General features: G+C 43.6%; 1 protein-coding gene across 1 annotated transcript; it reads right to left on the bottom strand.

Moving 5' to 3' along the window:
* Nucleotides 1-20,348: 20,348 nt before the first annotated feature.
* On the bottom strand, nucleotides 20,349-25,125 carry LOC140767341 (uncharacterized). The gene is made up of 3 exons (XM_073107206.1): nucleotides 24,949-25,125; nucleotides 22,496-22,825; nucleotides 20,349-22,418 (listed from the first exon to the last, which is right to left on the bottom strand). The coding sequence occupies exons 2-3, from the start codon at nucleotides 22,810-22,812 to the stop codon at nucleotides 20,576-20,578; spliced, it is 2,160 nt and encodes a 719-aa protein (XP_072963307.1). The 5' UTR covers nucleotides 22,813-22,825; nucleotides 24,949-25,125; the 3' UTR covers nucleotides 20,349-20,575.
* Nucleotides 25,126-25,812: the final 687 nt, after the last annotated feature.

Below are 25,812 nucleotides of genomic sequence, written 5' to 3' on the forward strand. Positions count from 1 at the left end.
CGACAAGGGTTTGGATAAGGTTAATTAATCGGTTAGAACTAGGATCGCTAGGTACTACCTATGGTTAGGAGATGGTGTGGTGGCTTGGGGGCTACGGATGGCTTTGACCATGGCATGGCTGAGGCATGGGGAGTTGGGGTGGGTACTAGGAGATAGTGGTGTTGGTGTTGTATTGAGGTCAAGGTGTTATGGTCACTTTTGCTGAAGAAGAGTTTCTATCCTATTTGATAATCTGGACAGAAATTAGCATAAAAATTATGAAGGTAATGGGGATCAATTTAGCTATTTGATTGATCTAATATTTGGATATGTTATGCCTTTGCTAGCTATAAATCTAACACAACTCGAATCATGATGATCGGATGAGTAGATCGAAAGTTATATATAAAATAGTGATAGAAGGTTAGGAGATAGCGGGATGGACACGGAATATGTGGTTACAGTTATGAAAGATGATTATGGTATGGTGGATGGATTAATGCTTGTAATAAGATGAGAGGGGAGAAGGGAGCTTCTAGGTATGGCTGTTTGCTAGAGAGAGGAGGGAGAAGTGACGCAGGATTAACCTCGGCCATAGACAAAAACTTGGGTTAGATACCAAGGAAGAGGGAGAAGATGGCTCAAGCCTAAATAAAAACCAACTCCAATAATCAATAATCAATAGAGGCTGTTTCTCCACATATATAAAGGCTAGTCAAACATCCAAAAACCTTCGAATGCACCCTGATTGCATTGAAATGGCCAAAACGTGTTCTCTATATGTGCAAACACAAGATCAGGTATTCAAACGACCTCATTCGAAGGCAATCCATTTGCGTTCGAATGCACCTGCAAAAAACTATTTATTTTCCTAAAACCTAAATAGAAATTGATACAAATTGAAGCAGTTTCATTATGCACCTAAATCAAGAACCGCAACAATCCACCACGCTTCTCTCACCTTGTCCTCAAAGTGCAAAGTGAGAAAAATGATCCATCATGTCATCCTGCATCTCCCATGTCGCCTCGTCAGTGATACGTCCAAGCCGCTCCACTAGAACCTCCTTCTTCACGATCTGGTGGTAATCCTTTCAGCTCCTCCTCAATCTCTCCATCAATCAATATTACCGTACCGGTCGGCTATGCACAACGATATCCTAGGGTGAACTTCTCATCGCACTTGAAACACAACCCCTTAGCCCTTCGCTCCTCTACCTAAGCAAGTGTGGAAGGGTGACCGCTGTCCAGCTACATGCATGTAATCCGAGCCCTCAAGTGCACACGATGTTTGTCTTCCATACACAAGGCATCCTTCACCAGTTGCCCCAAGTTCAGCTGATGCAAGGCACAAACATTAGCTTGAATTTCTTCCCTCAATCCAGCAATAAAGGTGGTTTGAGTTGTCAGTCAATCTAAGGTGGTATGCAACAACTAGACGCCCATTCAAATTCTTCTTGGTAAGCCCTCACCGTTGTCTTCTGTACCGTCTTCATCAACAAAGCATCAAAATTCTCGTATCCGGACGATCCAACCCATTTGTAGATTAAAAAGTAAAAGTCTTCCCAAGTTACTATTCCTCTATGCATCGTCGTAGAGTGATACCACTGTAATGCCACATCCTCCAAATGAAAAGATGCAAGGAGCACCTTTTGATCTTCTTCGGTGCCATAGAAGTCAAAAACTTGCTCGACGTGGTAAAGCCAATCCAACGGGTCACCTCCTTTGAATTTGGAAATTCCAAATGCACTATTCACCCATGAATACCCGTATCATGGTTTGGATTGAAGAGAGCTCCTGCCTTAATTGGGGGAGGATGCTCTTCGAGCCATGCCATCTCTCTATGGCGTCGTCTCGTTGCAGCCATGATGTTATCTTCTTCCTCTTTCCTCTCAATCCAAGGATCATCATCTTCTTCATTGACAAACCGCGCTTGCCGGTGTAGCTCAACTTTCCTCAATTTCGGTGTGGTTTCCTTCCATGGTCCTTGGTCAACCAATGGAACAATCATAAGGGTTTCGAGGGTGGAAGACTTGGGTACTTCTAATTCTCGATTTGACCCTTCTCATATCGCTCGTAATAACCTAGCGTATTATTGCATCATCGTTTGACTCAAGATTCCGATAGTTTGGGCAAGGATGATGGAGAAGGTTCGTCCCAATGCTTCAATGGACCTTAATAGCATCTCCATGTTTAGATCTGTGAAGGGGATAGAGTAGGCAGCGTTGCGCTTGCCTTTTGGGTGCCCATGTGTGAAAGTGTAGAGTTCCTCTCTTCCGCGAGAATGGATGTCTCCCCCTTCTTCTCTTCTTCGAGCCGCCATAGATCTAGTGGTTGGCGTCACTACAGATGTGTGCCAAGGAAAGCTGGCTCTGATACCAACTTGTTACGGTCACATTTGCTGAAGATGAATTTTTATTTGATTTGATAATCTGAACAAAAATTAGTATGGAAATTACAAAGGTAACCGGGATCGATCTAGCTGTTGGATTGATCTAATATTTGGATATATTGTTCCTCTGCCAATTAGGAATCCAACACGACTAGAAGGTCAGAAGATAGCGAGATGGACGTGAAATATGTGGTTAGGGATATGGAAGATGATTATGGTATGGTGGATGTATTAGTGCTTGTAACTAGATGAGGGAGGAGAAGGGAGCTTCCAAGTATAGCTGGTTATTAGAGAGAGGAGGGAGAAGCGATGGAGGATTAAACTCGTTCGTAGACGAGAACTTGAGTTAGATACCAAGGGGAAGGAAAGAGGAGGGAGAAGATGGCTCAAGCCTAGATAAAAACCAATTCTAATGATCAATAATCAATAGAAGCTGCTTCTCCACATATATAGATGTTAGCGAAATATTCAAAAACCCTAAACAAATCTTATTACAACTCAACTCAACCCTAAACAAGTCCTATCACAACTCAACTTTCTCGTCGTGCATTCGAACACACCCCGATCACATTAGAACAGCCAAAATGTGTTCTCTGTATGTGCGAATGCGAGATCAGGCATTCAAACGTAGTCTATTTGCATTTGAACACACCTGCTAGAAACTATCTTATTTTCATAAACCTAAATAAAAATTGATGCAAATTGAAACGGTTTCACTGTACACCTAAATCAAGAACCGCAACACAAGGGTGGAGATAGGATGGCATGGCAGAAAGGCGGAGGTAGTGGTGTGAGCAGGCAATTAGGTGTTGTGGTGATGCGGCTTGGCCTAAGCAAGGGCGTCATGACCAAGGTGGTGACAAATCGAGAAGGTGGTGATGATGATGGAGGGAGGTCAAGTAAGGGGTTGTGGTGGCTTGGTAAAGATGGATATGGTGGCGACTTGCGGATGCAAAAGGTGGTCAGCGACGTCGACGGTTGAGATGAGAGCTATATGGGTTAGAGATGATGAAACTAGATTGACTTGATTGGCCGTATTGGCTAGGACCCAACTAAAACAAACCATAACTCAATTTGGACTGAACCATATATAGACTCAAACTAATTAAATAAGCAAATGATTGAACCAAGCATAAATAAAAGGACTCAACTCAGACTTGACTCCCTCTACTCAACTGACTCAGTCAACATGCTAGCTTGGGCTAACCCGGGCTCGAATTCAAATTAAGCTCCGATCATAACACATTATTACACAACTTTCCTTAAGAAATACAAATAGTATAATTATCTAGTAATGTAGCACTAACTTGGAAAAATCGAGATAGGTCGCAGGACTGTTGGCATGACTAGGGAACCCAAGAAGAGGTGGGTGAACTGAGTTTACAACTAAATACGAAGATAAAAACCAAGTATTCACAAATAGCAATGATAATGAAAAATTCAAAGCTTTATGCAAATTAAGAGAATGCAAATAAATTGCTTTACGCTTATGTGTACGATTATTCTGTGAAAACTTAAATGAGATAAGCAAAGAAAAGAAAGTGGGAATGCGTCACCAAGATTTTGTTACGAACCAGCCAAGAGGGAAAACCCAATTGTAACTGTGTTCGGCACATAGAGGTGGTCAGGGGCATTTACATTTTTTCTTTTGTCCTAGCTAGTTATCAATATATATTTATTCTTGAAATTGCTTCTTAGTTGCTTTCGCTTATTTGTATCAATCATTGCTTATGTGGACAAAAGCTGCTTATGCAAATTTGTCAAACTTGATCCTATTCAATCCAGCTAATCAAGTTAGGTTCATAATTAGTTGTTTATTAGAGTTGTAATCGGTTATGCTTAGAGCCTAATCTTTGATTGATGTATTAGGCCTAGTTTGAATTGTTTGGGCCTAAGCCGAAGTTGGCTAAGTCGACCAAGTCGAGTCAAGTTAGGTAGCCACACAACATGTTGTGGTGTGCACCTAATAGTAATTGGTTAGGATTCAGGTTAAATCGGTATGACGTACGCTAGCTAGCTGGGCCGATCTAGTCAATTAAGGAGCCACTATATAAACAGTGGTAAGCCATTAGGAATCATTATTGAATGAATTGGAATTTTGACTAGACCCTCTCTCCTTTGTTCTCTCCCTCTTGTGCAACCTGCCTTTCTATCTGTAACAACCCAACCTTTAAAAACAATTAAATTAAATTAAATTTAAATTTAAATTTAAATTAAATTTTTGGCATGACATAGCTGGCCACAGTGTGGCCGGCCTCATGCCCATGCAGCTTGATGCTACATGGGGGCGCCATGCGTCACTTGCTCGACCAGCTAGCCTCAACGGGCCTACCTATTGCCACCACCGACTTCCCTCTCCCCACCGCCTCTCTCTCTCTCTCTTTTACTTCTCTCCACTCGCTCCCTTTCAGTCTCTTTGTCACTCTCCTCTCTCTCTCTCTCTCAAACTCTCTTTCTCCCTCTCCCTAACTACTACCGCCGCCACCCCGCCAGCCTGGAACCATCGCCGCCACCAGTGAGGTCTCTCACTTCCCCTCTTTCCTTTTTCCCCTCTCTCTCTCTCTTCTCTCTCTCTCTCTCTCTCTCTCTCTCTCTCTCTCTCTCTCTCGCGCGCGCGCGCGCGCTAACACCCGAGCTCGGGCTCGTCAAAGCCAAGCCGCCGACCACTGGCCACTGGCTGGCCAGCAGCGGTCGGTGCCCTTTCCGTCGACCCGAGTCCGCAACCCCCTCCCTCGTCTCCTCCTTTCTTCTTTCTTTTTCTTCTTCTTCTTCTTCTTTCTTCTTTCTTTTTTTCTTCTTCTTCTTCCTCGACTTCTTCTCCATCTCTTTCTGCACAGTGCTGGGCTCGGTCTATGTGCAGACTTAAGAGTTAGAAACAATATCCACCTCCATTATTCAGATTCTCAGGCAAACAGATCTCCAAAAGGGTGAATTTATTTTCACACTCGCTGGTGGCATGCCAATACCCTCTTATAAATTGTGAATTGGTAGATTAGTCAAGAAATCACGTGCATTCATTCTGTTCTTTTGTTAACATCATCCAGGATTTTCCTTATTTTATAATTTTCAATGTGTACAAAAATGGACTTCCCCTACGAAAAGTTCTCATTTTCTAAGGACACAAAACTAGAGTTGACCAAAGCCATAATTTAGGAGAAATGGAAATTCCCATGCAGCTTCGCAAATGCCTAATGAAACACCCAAACCTCCAAATACACATATAAACCGCGTGGGTAAATCCCCCCACGCGGTGCATCACATGTCCTGTCAATACAAGAATTTCACAAGGCACACAACAGCACAATTTCCCCATAAATAAATTAAATTATAAGAGTCCGGATACAAGTCCACAGGCCACAACAAGCCTTCCAAATATACATCCAAAATACAATGCTAAAGTCCAAAATACAACATGATCATCACGCCCTCGCAGGGGCTTAACACAACTAACAAACCTACTGAAAAGGAAAAGCAGCTACTCCTCGCTACCCGCACCTACGTCCCCTAGCTCTTAAAATAATACCACCACGAGGTGGTGAGCTTACAGCCCAGCGAGTAGGATCCATATAATCTAAAAATAATAAAATCACATGTGTATATCCAATGTATGCCTATATTTGCTAACGATAGCGATATGCTTATTGAAAAGACTTACCACAATTTACTGAATCAATGCAATCGATAAGGATTACCAGTCACTATCCTGGAACATGCTAGTTCCTAAACGTATCATGATAAGTTCACACAGATATAAAGCTTGATACAATCTCTTATTCGTACGCATCTTAATCATAGGTTTTACATATTATGCATAGCAATAAAATAGCAGTTTAGTCATCTCAGGTCTACCAAAACATTAATCATACTTATCATCGCTCACCGAGCTATTCACCACACAGGGTAAATACTCTCAAGAAATAATCATCCATCATATAATCATCCGTCTAGGGGGGATATATACACATCTAGAGATAATATCACCTACACGTGTATGGCGACACTACATGTGATCGGTTGTCTGTGGCCATTAAACTCAAGACCCCGGTCGTAAGCCCATATCTCACTCTCTCTAAATCATCACCGCCTTCGGTGGGAGAATCGGGAGCCCTCGGCTCATCAACAGACGCCCTAACCCTGCGTCGTCAGGTACCACTAGAGTTATATCTCCGCCTAGTCAGAATTCGACTACTAATGATAGGTGGAAGTGGTGCAATATTTATGAGTGTATAAAGCATGTTATAGTCATTATGATCATTACATTCTATATTCACAATAATCATGCATCTATGCAATGGTATACCATACAAGACACATGTAAAGCATTATCACACTAATGTTTATGCTACATTAACATTCTCATAATATAATGATGAGCAGGTTATTAATAACTATATATGCAAAAGATATAACATGGTGTACTAACTGCATGCATTAATACCGACATTTCCTATAGTGTCATGACAGGTATAATGACTGTAATTATGTTATTCTAGATTTGTATAACTCTACTCGTCTGGGGGGTCTCCACAGTATGGTAAAACTCGTCAGCTAGCCGGCTCCTCCGGAATCCCAAAATCCTCCTCACGCGATGTCAATCCTATTAATTCATGCAAGTAAGCCATACGTAAGATTAGCAAACTAATAGAATTAATTATCTTATTAGCGCATTTATGTTTGGTAAAATACATGAGTCAAGGGTCTCCTATGAGTCTTATGTTATCCCAAAATTCACATGGTACTAGATTGTCATTACAAGGGATCAGGTTAATCAAATCAGGTGAAAAAGATAAACAGGGTTATAAGGTCCAAATGGCCCCAAATAGGCTAGGCTAGAGGCAATGGGTAGGCTCAAACCCAACCAAAAAGCAATAGGGCCTTGGTGGGCTGGGGGCCCAGCCACAGCCCACCAAGGTTGGAATAGTGGGCTGCAGACTGCGGCCCACCCAATAATTGGGTTAGTGGGCTACAGCCTGCAGCCCACCCGAGTCCAAGACCAGGTGGGTTACGGCCTGCAGCCCACCCACATACATCCCCCCACCCCATCTCCTTCGAGGGAGGGAGACAGAAGGGTTGAGGAGCGAAGGCTCGGCGCTGCCGGTGGTCTACGTCGCCAACAGCCCACACACGAGTCGGTGCCTTGCGACTTCGCCAGGGAGGGAAGGGAAGAAAAAGAGGAGGGCGCGGCGCGGCTCGACGAGCGCAACCCACGCCGCGGAGGAGCCCCCACCCGTCCTCCCCACCTATAGGGGAGCGGGAGAAGCTCGCCCCACGGCCGGAGTGGCTGACAAGGCAGCGAGGCGAGCTCCATAGCCGACGGCCATGGAGGTCCTACCTCCCAACCTAAAGGGCCCGAAGCCCGACCCGAGAGCCCTTTCCTCGGAGCTTTCGGACTGATGGCCGGACGTGGGGTCGTCGGCCGCCAGGGATGGTTAACTAACACATGCTAGTAGGGCATAGGCTTACCGCGATCTGCGCGCTCGGCTTCGCTGGCTCCTGGGCTTTGGCGGCTCTAAGGCTTCGTCGGCTCCGGCGTCGGCAACCACGAGAGAGGGAGAGAGGTAGCGAGTGGAGGAAAACGGCACGGTCCGAGGAGGGGAAGGGGGAGGTTAAAGGAGGTTGGGGGATGGTAGCGTGCACGGCAAAGGAAAGGGGAAGAAGAGGGAAAGGAGGACGTTGGGGGCAGAGTGGCAGGCGCCTGTGACGCACGCGCTCGGTGCGTGCGTCACAGGAATTTTTTTTTATAATATTTGGGGTGTTACAACTATCCCCAACAATAAGAAATTTCACCCTCGAAATTACGCACCTGAATCGATAAATAAATGAGGGTAGGTAGACTGAATCTCTTCCTCAGGCTCCCATGTAGCTTCCTCTACTCCATGATGCCGCCAAAGGACCTTGACTAGAGGTATGACTCTTCTTCGGAGCGTCTTCACGCATCTATCAATGATCCGTACTGGTTGCTCCTCATGGGACAAGTCCTTTCTCAGCTAGATAGGTTCTTCCCTCAAAACATGTGACGGGTCATGCAAGTACTTCCTCAACACTAACACATGGAATACATTATGAATCTGAGATAGCTCTGATGGCAAATCCACCCGATAAGCAACCGGTCCTATCCGTGCCAAGATCTCATAAGGGCCTATATATTGATGGCACAGCTTGCCCTTCTTCCCAAACCGAAATACCCCTTTCCACGGCGAGACCTTGAGGAAGACTTTGTCCCCAACTAGAAACTCTAGGTCTCGACGTCGACGGTCAGCATAACTCTTCTATTGACTCTGGGCAACCTATAAGTGTTCCCGTACCTTCCGCACTTTGTCCACGGTCTCCTGTATCAGCTCTGAGCTCTCTATCTTCCGTTCCCCCACTTCATCCCAACTGACAGGTGTCCGATATTTTCGTCCATATAAAGCTTCATAGGGGGGTATCCCAATGCTGGAGTGATGACTATTATTATAGGCGAACTCAATTAGGGGAAGGTGTCGGTCCCAACTGAGTCCGAAGTCTGCAACTGAGGCACGTAGCATATCCTCCAAGGTCTGGATCGTTCGCTCTGACTGACCGTCAGTCTGAGGATGATAGGCGGTGCTGAATTGCAATTTGGTACCTAGTGACTTAGCAAAATGATGTCACAGCCTAGAGGTGAACCTAGGGTCATGGTCAGAAGTAATAGAAACTGGTGCCCCATGGCAAGCAAAGATCTCATCCCGAAATAAAGTGGCTCGATGATCCATAGAATCAGTTGTACTGACTGGGAGGAAGTGAGCTGACTTGGTCAATCGATCCACAATCACCCATATAGAGTCTTTTTTCTTCAAGGTCTTCGGCAGACCCACCACAAAGTCCATGGTGATATGCTCCCATTTCCACTCAGGAATAGGTAATGGCCTGAGTGTCCCAGCCGACCTCTGGTGTTCAATTTTGACCTGCTGACAAATTAAGCATCGAGCTACAAACTCTGCAATGCTCTTCTTCAATCCTGGCCACCAAAAGTATCTACAAACATCATGGTACATCTTCGTCTCCCCAGGGTGCACACTGTAAGATGTCTGGTGAGCTTCCTCTAAAATCTCCCGACGGAGTTCGCCCACGTCAGGTACACAAAATCTATCTCCAAACTTCAGGGTTCCCAATCCATCAAGACAAAAACCCTTTTTACCTGAGTCTCAAACTTGCTGGAGGACTTGCAGTAAATAGGGGTCTTCTACCTGTGCAACTCTGATCTTCTCCGCTAGAGTCGGCCTTACAGTTAACTGGGCCAGAAGTCCAGTACCCACATCTTTGGCTATGATCTGCGTGTCCATCTTCTGCAGATCTCGTAGGATGTCCTGCAGCTGAGTAATCAAACTAGCCAAGTTCCCCATCGACTTCCTGCTCAAGGCATCCGCCACCACATTTGCCTTCCCAGGGTGGTAGTTAATGGTGCAGTCATAATCATTCACCAGCTCAAGCCACCTGCGCTGTCTCATGTTCAACTCCCTCTGGGTGAACAGGTACTTCAAACTCTTGTGGTCAGTGAAGATCTCGCACTTCTCCCGGTAAAGATAATGCCTCCAAATCTTCAGGGCGAACACTACCGCTGCTAGCTCCAAGTCGTGGGTAGGGTAGTTCCGCTCATGGTTCTTGATCTGCCTGGATGCATAAGCGACAACTCCGCCCTCCTGCATGAGCACACAGCCCAAGCCCAAGTATGAAGCATCACAGTAGACCTGGTAGCCTCCTCCACTGCGAGGAACTACAAGGACGGGTGCAGATGTAAGTCTCCTCTTCAGCTCTTGAAAGCTCTCCTCACAATCAGCTGTCCATTCAAAACACTGATCCTTTCGGGTTAGCTTAGTGAGGGGACTGGCAATTTTCGAAAATCCTCCCACAAAACGCCAGTAATACCCGGCCAAACCCAAGAAACTACGGACCTCCGAGACGGTACTCGGTTGCCTCCAATTGAGAACAGCGGTGATCTTGGATTGATCAACCCAGATGCCCTCTCCTGAGACCACATGCCCAAGGAATACCACTTCCTCCAGCCAAAATTCACACTTGGAGAACTTAGCAAATAACTTTTCTCTCCTTAGTATCTGCAATACCAACCGAAGGTGCTCATCATGCTCCTGTTCTGAGCCAAAGTAAATCAAGATATCATCAATGAATACCACCACAAACCGATCCAAGAAAGGGCGGAAGACTCGGTTCATCAAGTCCATAAAGATAGCTGGTGCATTGGTCAAGCCGAAAGGCATAACCAAAAACTCATACAACCCGTACCAGGTACGAAAAGCGGTTTTTGGGACATCCGCTTCCCTAATCCTCAATTGATGATACCCAGATCTCAGATCAATCTTCGAGAAGATGCGCGCTCCACGCAATTGATCAAACAAGTCCTCAATGTGAGGCAATGGATACTTGTTCTTCACAGTCAGCTGGTTCAGTTGCCGATAATCAATGCAAAGGCGGAGGGTACCATCCTTCTTCTTCACAAACAAGACTGGAGCGCCCCAAGGAGATGAGCTAGGCCGGATAAGTCCCCTACTTAGTAGGTCATCAATCTGCTCTCTCAGTTCTTCCATCTCCTTCGGAGCCATACGGTAGGGTGCCTTGGAGACTGGTCCCGCCCCCGGGATGAGGTCAATGATGAACTCAATTCTTCTGTCTGGGGGAAGCCCTAGAATGTCCTCAGGAAAAACATCTGGGAACTCCTGCACCACTAGTAAGTCAGTCAGGATTTGGGTCCCAGCTGACTCGATAGACATGATCGCCACCAACTGTGAGCTCACCTGTCGATCCTTACACAATTGACACTCAATGCCATCATTAAGCTGTAAGATGACCTCCTTGCTGTAGCAATTAATACTGGCATGGTAGGCGGCTAACCAATCCATCCCTAGGATTAGGTCATACTAAAGTCCCACTCACCAAAAGTCAAGGTCGATAAATATGACGAACTTTCAGGAAGTCTCCAAGTGGGGTGGCTATGACTAACTCCACAAGAGGTCCCGGTGCCACATCCGCACTAGGAAGGATGTAGAAATAAAGGAATGGGTGGCCCCGAGGTCAAATAGAATCCTAGCGGTGTGTGCAAATAAAGTCATAGTACCTGTCATTGTGAGCGGTCCACCTGTCGATCCTTACACAATCGACACTCAATGCCATCATTAAGCTGTAAGATGACCTCCTTGCTGTGGCAGTCACGAGATATGTGACCCCTCTTGCCGCAAGCAAAACAAATCCGACCCTCAGAGGCAGACGGCCGTGCAAAACCACCACTGCTCGCACTGCTCGAGACTGCTGCTGACCTCCCGCCACCAATAGAAGGTCGAGCCCTACTCGGCCCACCTGAACCCTGAGGACTGGGTCTACTCGGGGTAGCACTAGATCCTGCGCCACCCGCATAGGGGTGACACCTCGGTCGCAGGAAGGTCCCACCAGAATGGCCTCCACGCGGATGCCCATCAAAGCGGCTGGTACGACCCGCTGCCCGCTCCTGATGCTGTGAGCGCTCCTCAAGTAAGTCCCTCTCCGCTATCCCCGCATTCTCTACCAGCTATGCATATGTCAGGTTTTTCACCATGTTCACCTGTTTGCGGATCTCGATTCGGAGGCCCATCTTGAACTGGTCAGCCCTAGCAATATCGTCCGATATAAGTCTAGGGCAGAAGCGGGACAAGGCCTTGAATCTGTCCTCGTACTGAGCCACTGTCATATCCCCCTACCTCAACTGAGTAAAGTCCCTCGTCAGCTCGAAACGCAGGGATGCCGGAAAATATTTCTGGTCGAAGGAGTCCGAAAAAGCCCTCCAAGTGATGTACTCCCCAGCCAGGCGATCCGGCATCATGTGCTTAGTGGCTCTCCACCACTCTTTCGCCTCCTCAAGGAGAAGGAAAGTGGCAAAGGTCACCTGACGACTCTCCGGGCACTCAAAAGCGGTCAGTATCTTCCGCACATCCACCATCCACTTATTAGCCTCCATGGGGTCCATCGTGCCACTGAACAAAGGGGGTTTAAGCTGCATGAACCGGTTCAGCGACCAGGCGGACCCACTTCCAGTCTGCTCGGCTGGAGTAAAATGCCCTGACGGCTCCCTCGGTATGTGCATCCCAGATATGGCCGCCGTGCGCTCGCGAACTAACTCTTCGATGAGCCTCTCTTGCTGTCTGACAAGCTGTCCTAGAGCCTCAATGCTAGCTGAGGTACCGGCAACTGGTTCTTCAACGGGGGCTGAAGCCCGTCCATGACCAGTCGTACGAATAGATCAAGCACGTCTAGGCGGCATTCCTGGTAAGTTCAAAATAGTTTAGTTCTTAATTCACAAGTAAATCAAAAGTCGTGTGTGACTCTAGTATTCATTACTCCTAGTTATTCATTATTATTATTCATTCCTTATGTATTTGGATGATATCTAGAAAGACTTATCGGATTTATGATGAACCTAGGCTCTGATACCAAGTTGAAACACCCAAACCTTTAAATACACATGTAAACCGCGTGAGTAAATCCCCCCACGTGGTACATCACATGTCCTGTCAGTACAAGAATTTCACAAGGCACACAACAACACAATTTCCCCATAAATAAACTCAATTATAAGAGTCTGGATACAAGTCCACAGGCCACAACAAGCCTTCCAAATATATATCCAAGATACAATGCTAAAGTCCAAAATACAACATCGTCATCACGCCCTCGCAGGGGCTTAACACAACTAACAAACCTACTGAAAAGGAAAAGCAGCTACTCCTCGCTACCCGCACCTGCGTCCCCTAGCTCTTAAAATAATACCACCACGAGGTGGTGAGCTTACAGCCCAGCGAGTAGGACCCATACAATCTAAAAATAATGAAATCACATGTGTATATCCAATGTATGCCTATATTTGCTAACGATAACGATATGCTTATTGAAAAGACTTACCACAATTTACTGAATCAATGCAATCGATAAGGATTACCAGTCACTATCCTGGAACATGCTAGTTCCTAAACGTATCATGATAAGTTCACACAGATATAAAGCTTGATACAATCTCTTATTCGTACACATCTCAATCATAGGTTTTACATGTTATGCATAGCAATAAAATAACAGTTTAGTCATCTCAGGTCTACCAAAGCATTAATCATACTTATCATCGCTCACCGAGCTATTCACCACACAGGGTAAATACTCTTAAGAAATAATCATCCGTCGAGAGGGGATATGTACACATCTAGCGGTAATGTCACCTACACGTGTATGGCGACACTACATGTGACCGGTTGTCTGTGGCCATCAGACTCAGGACCCTGGTCGTAAGCCCATATCTCACTCTCTCTAAATCATCACCACCCTCGGCGGGAGAATCGGGAGCCCTCGGCTCATCAACAATTGCCCTAACCCTGCGTCATCGGGTACCGCTAGAGTTATATCCCCACCTCACAATCATGTTCTTCTATCATCATAATCTAGTCCTAACTATGCAGTATAACTACCTGAATGCCACACAGGCTTTCCGACCTCAGGTGTAGGCCGCTAATAGTATAGTCATATAAGATATACTCTACCCTTAACCCTGGGCTGAGTGAGTAAGGGTACTGCCTAGTCAGAATTCGACTACTAATGATAGGTGAAAGTGGTGCAATGTTTATGAGTGTATAAAGCATGTTATAGTCATCATGATCATTACATTCTATATTCACAGTAATCATACATCTATGCAATGGTATACCATACAGGACACATGTAAAGCATTATCACACTAATGTTTATGCTACATTAACATTCTCATAATATAATGATGAGCAGGTTATTAATAACTATATATGCAAAAGATATAACATGGTGTACTAACTGCATGCATTAATACCGACATTTCCTACAGTGTCATGACAGGTATAATGACTGTAATTATGTTATTCTAGATTTGTATAACTCTACTCGCCTGAGGGGTCTCCATAGTATGGTAAAACTCGTCAGCTAGCTAGCTCCTCCGGAATCCCAAAATCCTCCTCACGCGGTGTCAATCCTATTAATTCACGCAAGTAAGCCATACGTAAGATTAGCGAACTAATAGAATTAATTATCTTATTAGCGCATTTATGTTTGGTAAAATACATGAGTCAAGGGTCTCCTATGAGTCTTATGTTATCCCAAAATTTACATGGTACTAGATTGTCATTACAAGGGATCAGGCTAATCAAATCAGGTGAAAAAGATAAACAGGGTTATAAGATCCAAATGGCCCCAAATGGGCTAGGCTAGAGGCAATGGGTAGGCTCAAACCCAACCCAAAAGGCAATAGGGCCTTGGTGGGATGGGGGCCCAGCCACAGCCCACCAAGGTTGGAATAGTGGGCTGCAGACTGCAGCCCACCCAATAATTGGCTTAGTGGGCTACAGCCTGCAGCCCACCCGAGTCCAAGACCAGGTGGGCTGCGGCCTGCAGCCCACCCGAGTCCAAGTCTGAGTGGGCTGCGACCTGCAGCCCACCCGAGTCTAAGTCGATGGGCTGCGGCCTGCAGCCCACCCACACACATCCCCCCCCCCCCCCCCCATCTCCTTTGAGGGAGGGAGACAGAAGGGTTGAGGAGCGAAGGCTCGGCAATGCCAGTGGTCTACGTCGTCGGCAGCCCACACACGAGTCGGCGCCTTGCGACTTCGCCGGGGAGGGAAGGGAAGAAAGCAAGGGAAGGAAAAGAGGAGGGCGCGGCGGGGCTCGACGAGCGCAACCCACGCCGTGGAGGAGCCCCCGCCCGTCCTCCCCGCCCATAGAGGAGCGAGAGAAGCTCGCCCCGCGGCCGGAGTGGCCAACGAGGCGGCGAGGTGAGCTCCATGGTCAACGGCCATGGAGGTCCTATCTCCCAACCTAAAGGGCCCAAAGCCCGACCCGAGAGCCCTTTCCTCGAAGCTTTCGGACTGACAGCCGGACGTGGGGTCGTCGGCCGACGGGGATGGTTAACTAACACATGCTAGTAAGGCTGAGGCTTATCGCGATCCGCGCACTCGGCTTCGCTGGCTCCTGGGCTTCAGGGGCTCCGAGGCTTCGTCGGCTCCGGCGTCGGCAACCACGAGAGAGGTAGAGAGGTAGCGAGTGGAGGAAAACGGCGTGGTCCGGGGAAGGGAAGGGGGAGGTTAAAGGAGGTGGGGGGATGGTAGCGTGCACGGCAAAGGAAAGGGGAAGAAGAGGGAAGGGAGGACGCTGGGGGCAGAGTGGCAGGTGCTTGTGACACACGGCGCATGCGTCACGAGAATTTTTTTTTTATATTTGGAGTGTTACACCTAAGCTGACCACCTTAATATTTATGTACCTTGGTTGGCAACTTGTCATCAATGGAGACTCCTTCCATCTTTCTCCTCTTCTACCTTCTATTAATTAATACAATTCCCTTGTCCCTATCTACATCCTTTAGCTTACACTTTCTTTCAAAGACCGTCGTCGCGCATGGCGGAGGAATCGCTCAAGTTCGAGGACTTTCTACCTTCCATGGCCAACATGCTTGGCCCTGAAGGATTGATCGAGGAGTTATGCAAGGGTTTTCATCTCTTGATGGACTGGAGAAATGGCCTGATCACCCTCAAGAGTTTGAAAAGGAATGCTGCGATTCTCGGGCTCGAGGGGTTTCGAGAAGATGAGCTGATGGAAATGGTAGGGGGGGAGACTTAGATGGTGATGGAGCTCTAGACCAGATGGAGTTCTGCATCCTTATGGTTAAGCTAAGCCCAGGATTGATGCACGAGTCCAAGAATATATTTGAAGAGGAGTAGCAAGGAGTAGTATATAGTGATATGCAAACTGCAATTAAGTTGTTTGCCTTCAATGCTTCTTAATTTTTATCTTTAATTTTGAGTAATTGATCACATGCTCTCTTAAATTTGTTAGCTGGTTTTTTAATAAATCTTATCGGAATTAAAGTAGTAAATAGAATAGGATTTTTTTCTTACAGCTAAAAGTTTAAGTAGAAGCACATATTATTTGGATAGATCGAAATAACTGTTCTGGATCACAAATTTAGTCTACCACTAGTGTACTTGAAAGCATACCTTGGTCCACAACTTATTATCAACTTTCGATCACTTCCTACCAACTCTCAATTTTTTTCTACCCTAGTGTCGGCCCTATCTCTCTTTTATGGTTCAACTGACACCTTCTTCCCTTGCGAGAGTGGTCTTCCCCGTTGTTTTCTCTCTCCTCCCCTCATCTAATCAAGAGCTAGGGAGGGGAGGGGCTTTTCTACCATAAGGGTTTTCCACCCTATTGGTTTTCCCTTCTCTCCCCCTCCTCACCGGCCTTAGGGCTTGCCGAGCCGTCTGCGGCTGGATGTGTGGGTGGTGGAGCCAATCCCGACCATCTTCTTCTTCTCTAACTCCGCCCTCCTTTTGTCTCCAATGCAATGAGAATCTTGCTCCCCCTTCTTAGCCCCTATCTCCGTCAAAACCTTGCTCAACCCCTCCTTCACCTCCTGGATCTCTCTCTTTCCTCTCAATGGTGCAGCCTCCAACTTAGTCACCACCTCTCCGAATAACATCTCTAGCTACAGCTTTGCCTTGTTCCATCTTTCTAGTCGCTGCTCTCTTCGACCTCACTCTCCATCACTCCTTTGACCCTCCCTGCCACAGCGACCACTAAACCATCTAGTGTGTTAGAGCTTCAGGTAGCAACCTTAGTTTGCCTCGCTTTGTCACTATTGTTTTCTCCAGCTGCCTCGTCCCCTTGTCGAGTCTCTAATGCTACAATTACTACCTAGTGGCGGATCCGCCATGCTTGTGAAAGGTTTGTTGTCCTGCTTGCCGTTTAGCAAGGGTCCATCTACTACTACCTTGGCCAGCCACTGCTGAGTAGGTGGTGTTTTAGGTTTTCACATGGTGGCTTGCCCTAACTTAATTTAGTGACTTGTTTGCTTGGTATCATTGCATTGGTCGGTATTTGTGCGTGTTAGGTTTAATTTGGATTGAAGAGCCATACGTAGTCGACCCATTGATGAGAAGCACTGTGAATCCAAGTCTCTTGCAACTATTCTTGTCTACAAAGTGGCCTCTGAAGGCCAAGGGTGAGGCTTATTTTAGGCCAGATACCCTATCCCTTCTATTATTCTTATTTGCATGAGTACTTATATATTATAAACTAATACACTAGGCCCTTATATTGGTCAGCCTATTTTTAGCCAAGAATGGGGCTTATTGTAGAATTTTATCCTATCTCTCATTCGTTTGTGTATCATGTTATAACTATTATTTAAGCTTAATGAAATATCTATCTACAAACTTTCATAAAAATAAAACATGCCTTGACTTTATCATTACAAGTTATAACCACATTTTCTAATTAATGTCAATATATGTTACAATAAATTGATCTTAGTCATTTATCAACTGTTCAAATCATACACTTGAGCATATTTCTAACACAAACAATTGTGGAAATTTTCAAGATATTATCCGAACAAGAACTAAATTTATTCTTTCTAGGGCAAATTGTCATTAAAGAATGCTGAAGACTTTATAGAGGACAAAAATTACAGAAATGAGATGCAAAAGCCTAAGAGTCTATTTTGTAACATAGCTTGTTATGTTTACAAATTTCCTCCTATTCCAACTACTAACAAACTGATTCATGCTGAGAATTGGATCTTAGCGATGCAAAATGAGTCAGATAAGTCCTCTAGAAATGTGTTGTGACTAAAGATGGATTCTAACAGTAGGATATATCATAAATATAAGCTATAAGAATTTAGACTATGATATGATACCTTTCTTTTTCTTTTCTTTCATTTTTGTTAGGAAAGGCAATAGTATTACCTCAAAAGGGGGGCTCAAAAGTACATTAGATATCCAAGGGAATGCCCTCTATTCCTATACAAAACTCTATATAAAGAGTTGGAGACCAAGTAACCCAGACAACTGAAAACCCTGATCTCTACCTAAATTAGCTAACCAATTCGTAGGTCAATTAGCTTCTCTTAAGTAGTGAAGAATAGAGACATTACAAAACCTTGTCAAAAGTTGAACGATATCTAAAAGCACATGCTTGAGCCACCATGGCCCTAGAGATTTCAACCACAAGACATTGATGAGAGATTGGGAGTCAATTTTGATAGTGATGTTTTGATAACCAAGCTCAATGACTTCTAGGAGAGCGAGCTTGATAGCGATTGCTTCAGCATGAAAAGGATCCAAAGCCGTGATGTGAGCAATAGCCATGAATAGAGGCCGACTAGCTTTATCTCTAGCAATGAATCCTACCCCTACCGAGCCATCACAAGTAGAGAAGGAACCATCAAAATTTAGCTTGATATTCTCACCCTTAGAATGCTGCCATTGCACCTCTTGCTGATTGGGTCACAGGGTTTGAGGTTTTTTCCAAAGTTATTGAAAGGTTTCCAGTGCAAGAGCCATAATCCTATGGAGGACTTGGCTAACAGTATTTTATTTCTAATGAAAGATAGCATCATTTTAATTTTTCCAAATCTACCATGGACCTAGAGCAATGATGCACCACGTGAGAGAGGCAGCCTCTCTATCGTTATCTAGACCTTCTTTCATCCAGTCTCCGCTAGCCCACATGATATGAGACATTTCTATTATTGTGTAAAACTACATTTGAGTTTCACTATACATTTGGATTTTTTAATACACTATTACGATTCAACTAGTTATGACTTTTATTTTATTTTTTTTGTTTTAGAAATAGCTTTTGTTTTAGAAGAATAGGATTTCTGGCAGTTGTGTTCGAATGTGATTATCGAACGCCTACATACATGCGTAAAAACAGAGAACGTGTTTAGTGCGTTCGAACACGCCGTTCGAATGCGTTCGACCGCGTTCGAACGCCTGTACACGTTCACAACTACAGAAAACATGAAATCCACATTCAAACACGCTCAGCTGCGTTCGAACGCAATCGGAGAACTGCATTATCTTAGGGATATCTTTTAATTATCTTAGGATTATATTTTAACTATTTTGTTGATAGATTAGCCTCTAAATATGTGGAAAGCAACTTAATTGAAAATTATTGATGAAATATTGAAGTTTCCTTCCTAACTCTCTCTTTCCTCCAACAACATCCAATCTTAAATGTTATCTTCTTCCTCCCTCAATCTGACCGGCCCCTTGCCTCTCAAGGATCGATCCACTCTCTTCTTCGTCTAGCTTAATGCTCTACCCACCATTATAGCCACCCTCTTCCACGAAACCTAACCATTATTCTCCTATTCCATTACTCACGTTACCTCACGCCATCATCTGACCCATGGTCAGTATTTTCCGTGTAACTTTTGATCTACAAGTCTGATCGACATGTTCTCAATTGTGTTGGATTCCTTACTTCAAGAAGAACAATCTGTCTAAGTTATAGATCCATTAGATGGTTAAATCTACCCCAGTTCTCCTCAAAAATTCTGCCCTAACGACAATTTGGGCTGATCTTCATATTGTTGCAATTTGATTATTCCTAAATCTATCATTCGCTTAGGAAGGTCCTCCTCAATGGGCTCCTGTAGGAAAGTCGGATGAACCAGACCGAGTGCCGTGTGCACCAGCTTGCCACAAACCGACAGTTTCAGCTGCTGCAATATGCTAGCAATCAGTCAAGCTCGAACTTGGTTGTCCAAGAGTGCGGTGCGAGCTATGTCAGCAGTGCAAACTGAGTGGAACATCTGGGGTCCTTTCTTTTCTCGAGCTAAAGCTTAACCTGATCCAAGTTGAGCGAGCATGGACTGTACAGGTGGTTTATCATCTCCTTTGCTACACAGCACCCTCAGTCAAGGAGAAGCAAATATGACATTCGATTGACAAGCATTGTTGTTAATGATTTCGTGATTGCCCATTGTTCATGAACTTGACAAATTACTGAAATCTAAGTGTGAAGATCAGTGTGATTGATAAACTACAATTCCCCAACTAGAAAAAAAGGAATCTGAAAAGAGGTGCAAAACAGAAGCCAAGTTTTCCTTCAAATATGACAAACCGTCTCCAAGCATCAATTTGGGAAACCATCCGAAAACAAATAAAGATAGATAAAAGCAAGAAGGATATTACACAATTACTGCAAATTGCTCAATTACAACGGATATTCTGATACCAGACCTGGTTGTAACTTTCTTTCGCAACTGAACAATAGATGCATGTTAAGAAATTAGCAAAGTTTGTAACTGAGGTGTAAAACTACAGCTAAGGTTACAATCCAAGATATTGCAAGAAATGGAGACAGGCATATGCATCAAAACTCTTCATATACATTCTAAGAAATGTGTTCTACCTTCAAAATGGACACCTTGCAAGTTTGCTTATTGTGCCCAAATCCTTTGCACCGACTACATCTCACTGCTCTTTTAACTGTTATTCGTGGATCATCTGGCTTTTCTTTTGGTCGACCAGCCAGCCGTCGTGTTCGAGGAGGACATATGATGGTGCTATGAGAAGGATCACTACATGCAGGCCTACCAATATCAGGTATTGGGCTGATAGGCAACGAATATGTTGAACGATAACATTCAGTTGTGAAGTACTTTGAGCAATAGTCATATATGCATAGATCTGTGCGCTCAAATACAGCAAGAGCATGCATGCATGGCAAGCCAGTAACCTGCCATCTTCGGCAGGTACATTCCCAAGTTTCAATGTTAACGACATTAACTGAATCATCATGCACCTCAAACACATTGGCAGTTGAGCAGATCACATTGAGGGTGCGTGCTTTTACCAGCTCTTCTTGTACCTTCTGGTTTGCAGATGGTGCGAGTGTCTCAGTCCATGTGTTTGAAGACTCCCGACGTGCATACATCATTTCCATCATCTTACACCTGATCATGTCAACCATCTGTACTACCGACAGCTCATATCTAGTTGAAATCCAGTTATTAACTGTCTCTGGAGCAGTGGATGAGTACTGACCATTACGTAATCCCTTGAAGAAGGCATCTGACCAGCTTTCAGGCTTGGTATTCAAAAGCCATTCAGCAAGCTCTTTTGACTCAGTCTTGATGCTGTCAATACACTGGTTAAACTCATCTACTTTGCAGGCATATACTGCTTGTTTAAGATGTTCAACCATGGAATCCTTTACTTCTTGAGTCCAAGACTCCTCCAATTCTGTCTTAAAATTTTCGATCAGATGATTTAGACAGTAACCATGATAGCTGTCCTCAAAAACTGACCGTATCTCCTCTGTCAAACCATTTTGTCCATTTGATATGAATGTTATAGTGCGAGACATATTGAAGGCAGATTTGAGCTGCAGCAAAAACCAATGCCAATTTTCTTTAGACTCTGCATCCACTACAGAGATAGCAACTGGAAAAATATCACCTTCTCCGTCAACTGAAGTAGCAGCAAGCAGCTTCCAGTGTCTATTTGCTTTCAGAGATATTCCATCAAGAAAAAGGAGCGGTCTGCAACCATGCTCAAAACCATTAAGTGATGCATAAAATGCGACAAAGAAACAAAATTTTGAATCATCACATGTTACTAATGCCGTCACACTGCCTGGATTTGTCTCACTTATCCTTTCACAAAACCAAGGTAATTGATTACATGCCTCCTCATGCGAGCTGTAGAGCTGTTTCTTTGCAACAAATTTTCCACGCCACGCTTGTGCATAGTTCAAGCTCAGTCCATATTCTCGGTGGAGATCGCTTGCAATTTCCCTTGGCCTATAATTTGGAGTATCACGCAACTTGTCTTTTATTACACTAGCAACCCAGCGTTGGGATGCTAGACGGTTACCTTCTTTTCCAACTTCCTTTCTACATGCATGAGTTTCAGTCATCTTTTTAATCATAAATTCCTTCTTGACAGGGGATCTAGATGCATGAATCCGCCATGGACAATCATCAGCAGAACATTCAGCAGTTACACGGGATGCATCATTTTTAACAAATCTATACATAAAACTATTTGCAATTGCATACTTGTGCAATGCATCACGGAAGGCTCTCGGACTTTCAAATACTTGCCCCACACCAGTGATCATATTGTCCCAATCTATACATAACTTTTGCCGTTTAACATTTTCTATTGTAGCCACCGTAGCAGTGGTAGCATTAGTAGGGGTACCTGAGTCAGCTACCACACTCCTAATTATCCTGCAAAACCGCATGTTGTTGTCATTCTGGAAATTTCTTCTGTAATACAGAGTAGAAAGTATTAGTTGGTCAAATACCTGTTCTCAATTTTCTTCAGGATAAAAACGTCTGTTGTATCTGAACCTGCATGAAAATCTACCATACGTTGTAGGTCTTTGTCATTAGATACTGTAATAAGGACTCGCCTGTTGCTTGGAAGGAAATACTTGATCGAAAAGGCATCAATGTTGCAGTTAAACATTGAAGATATTTCTGACTTCAAATCATGGAGAAGCATGTCACGGTCGATATCAATAGCATGTGCTTCTCCACCAGAATAAGACATGGATCCATCATTATTCGTGACAAATTCACCACCTGATTGGCAAATTGCCAGAATTTTCCCCGATGCCATGTCACACAAGTTTCTAAGATAAATAGAGAAAAAAAGCTATTAACTAACAAAATGGAATGAGCATTTCCTGGTAACATAATTAGTAGTAAACCTCAAGAGTGATACTCAATATTTAGTTAAAATAGAAAAACATTAGCAAGCGTGAAACAAGATGAAAGATATGACTTGTTCAAGCATCTATAATTCTATTTGACTGAAATAATACTAATGATTTAATAGTAAGATGTAGCAAGTCTATTGATCATCCAACTGCTTAACTAATAATTCAAAAGGGAAGAACTTCGGTCATGTTTACTTCAAGAATAAAGTCAATTCTAAAATAGATAATTTTTTTTGGTATTCTCAAAATGAGGTCTTCATTCCAGAAATAACTATACTTATGTTAAAACTTGTATTTTGAAATAAGAATATAATAATTATTTTTGATGTGATATAAAGTGAAGGAAAATATGGGAAAATATGTATATTAATTTTTATGAAATTATCATTAATACCCTTTCATTTGATATAAAGTAGGTTAAAGGAATAGATATCAAAGGTAAATTAGTAATTAGGTTAGTGTGGTGTATAAGATGTAATTTTAATGAATAGTATTTGTATTCTAGAATTGAGTTAATATGATATTTAACAATTATTCTGGAATAAGGAGTTGTATTCTAGAATAAGAAAAAAATTATTCCTGAAGTGAACGAGGGCTTAAAGTGTAAAGTGTGCATATAAAAAATCTTCCTATAGTTCAAGCATTTATCCACATCCATTTGCAAGAATCTAATTTTGAACACACTTGAAGCAAATTATTACATTCATCCCTACTCCCCATAAATAAAGAAGAGAACCAAGATAATTATAATCTAAAATAATAATAGAAAAGAACCATGGAACCTCATCACTAAAAAGACATGACCATGACGAAGGATTAATATCTCGATAACTCTCAAAAGAAGATCATTGATGAATCCTAAATAGAAGGAACATGTATAAAGACTTCCCCTTCACAAGAAAAGGCATGGATTGAATCCAAAAAGATAATAAAAAATTAAAGTATGATTTAATAAAAAATACAACAGATCATACATCCCTAGACCTAGAGGAGTGATTAGTTATCTGAAGCTACATAGAATTTTTTTTATAAGAGTTCCTTTCTTAACAACGAGAAGTAAACCTACTAATGATGGTGGTAGGTTAAGATTTATGCAAGGAGTGAGCATACTAGAGGAAAATTGCAGACCGATCTTTTGGTAGGAACAAAGTCAGATAATTTACAGTTTCAAGGAGCATGGAACAACACAATATATCAATGAAGACGTTAATTATCTTATCCTTAATCATGCTGCGTGACACTATTAGTTTTATACAGTTGATGTCTGTGCCATGATGATTATCCAATTATGGATTGTCATGCCAATTGGCAGTCAGCATGAGCCAATAGGTATCCTGCCAGTGAATTATCAATATCAATACAGGGAGGGTATCTCAAAATCCCCTCATGACCAACCATGCTAATAGAATTGAATATGTCTTACTTTAGGCAAACCTAATTTGGGGTCCTTTTTATTTATGTTTAACAATGTTTTGAAAGGCAACAACAGTATGCAGGTGCCACCCCACCGCATACCGTATGGGCAGCCCATATACATATATAGTATATAAGTTTATTAGTAAAAAAACTAATCTAGTAATATATATAAGTAAAAAAAAATAACACGACCACAGTGCAATTGCACTAATTCATACACAATTACACATTTACAATAATTCAGATAATCAAATGACCGCAAATTACCCTATTACATTTATGTGATGCACTGCGTAGAGGTTCGTGTGTGCGGGGGAGGGGGGAGGGAGGGGGTTGGAGACTCGCAGAGTCAAAGAGAAGTGGGGTGGTGGAAGATTGGCCTAACGAGAGAAGGTAGGAAGCGCTGATCTGCTAGGGCGGGAGAGAAGGAGGAAGATGGGAGACAGCGGTGGCAGTGTATGGAGGTCGGTTGGTGTGTGTGTGCAGTGGAGAGGAAGAAAGAAGAAGGGTGTGGGGAAGTGCGTAGAGGAGAGGAGGAGAAAGGTGGCGGTGGCCTCTGGGTGAGGCGGAGAACGAGAGAAGCAGCGAGAGTGAGAGAGAGAAAGGAGAAGACCACTAACCGTCAAGGAGAGGAAACACCACGTCCAAGATGAGAGGAAACCACAGCCGACTGGAGAAAGAGACCACAGCCGTCGCCGTCGCCGTCGCCGTCGCCGTCGCCGTCGCCGTCGCCGTCGACGAGAGCAGAGCGATGCGCTCCGTGGAGAAGAGAATCGTGGAATTGGGATTTAGGTTTGGGATTTAGTGAGGCCAATGGATTTTTTGATTTAAACCCGCAACCGCATCGCCCTCGCATCCGCTATTGGACCGCTCCCGCCCAGGTATATGTCCAGTGCTGGATGGCCCGTGGGCCGTGGGCCATAAATTCCTTATTATGATTAAGCCTCTTTATACTAGTATAATAAGTAAATAATCCTTATCTCAATGCCAGTTTACTAATATCTACTTCTCTCTCCTTTTATTTTATACCACCAAAATTAATAACAATAAAATTATATATTTGCCATCGAGAGTATAATATTTAAATCAACTATCATTTCATTTCACTATTATACTCTCTCAAAAGCCACATCAAGTTCCCTCTTTCGATCTCTCTCTCCTCTCAAAATTCATGATATTGTACTCCTTTTTTTTTTGTTCACCAGCAATTATATCCACACTGATATACAGTGACATTTGTTTGTAATACAAAAAATACATCTACACTACATGGCAAAATACTATGGTTGCTTATATAAGTTTGCATTACATTTAAATATGTAAAAAAAATTATTTATAATGTAAAAGATTATCTATATTACATAATAAAATGCTCCATTGCTTTGTTATGATCACCCTCGGGGTGGTTGTGATTGCAACAAGACCTAAATCTAATTAGATCTATTACTAGAACTTTGGATGCCAATACTGATCGATCTAACTTT

This window comes from Typha angustifolia, chromosome 9 (assembly GCF_048772165.1).
Source record: "Typha angustifolia cultivar Huaian chromosome 9, ASM4877216v1, whole genome shotgun sequence".
Lineage (NCBI taxonomy): Eukaryota > Viridiplantae > Streptophyta > Magnoliopsida > Poales > Typhaceae > Typha > Typha angustifolia.

Coding starts and splice junctions, on each gene's coding strand:
- LOC140767341 (XM_073107206.1), bottom strand. CDS start 22,812: ATGGCATCGGGGAAAATTCTGGCAATTTGCCAATCAGGTGGTGAATTT. Junction 22,419..22,495: donor CTGAAGAAAATTGAGAACAG/GTATTTGACCAA, acceptor GCGGTTTTGCAG/GATAATTAGGAGTGTGGTAG.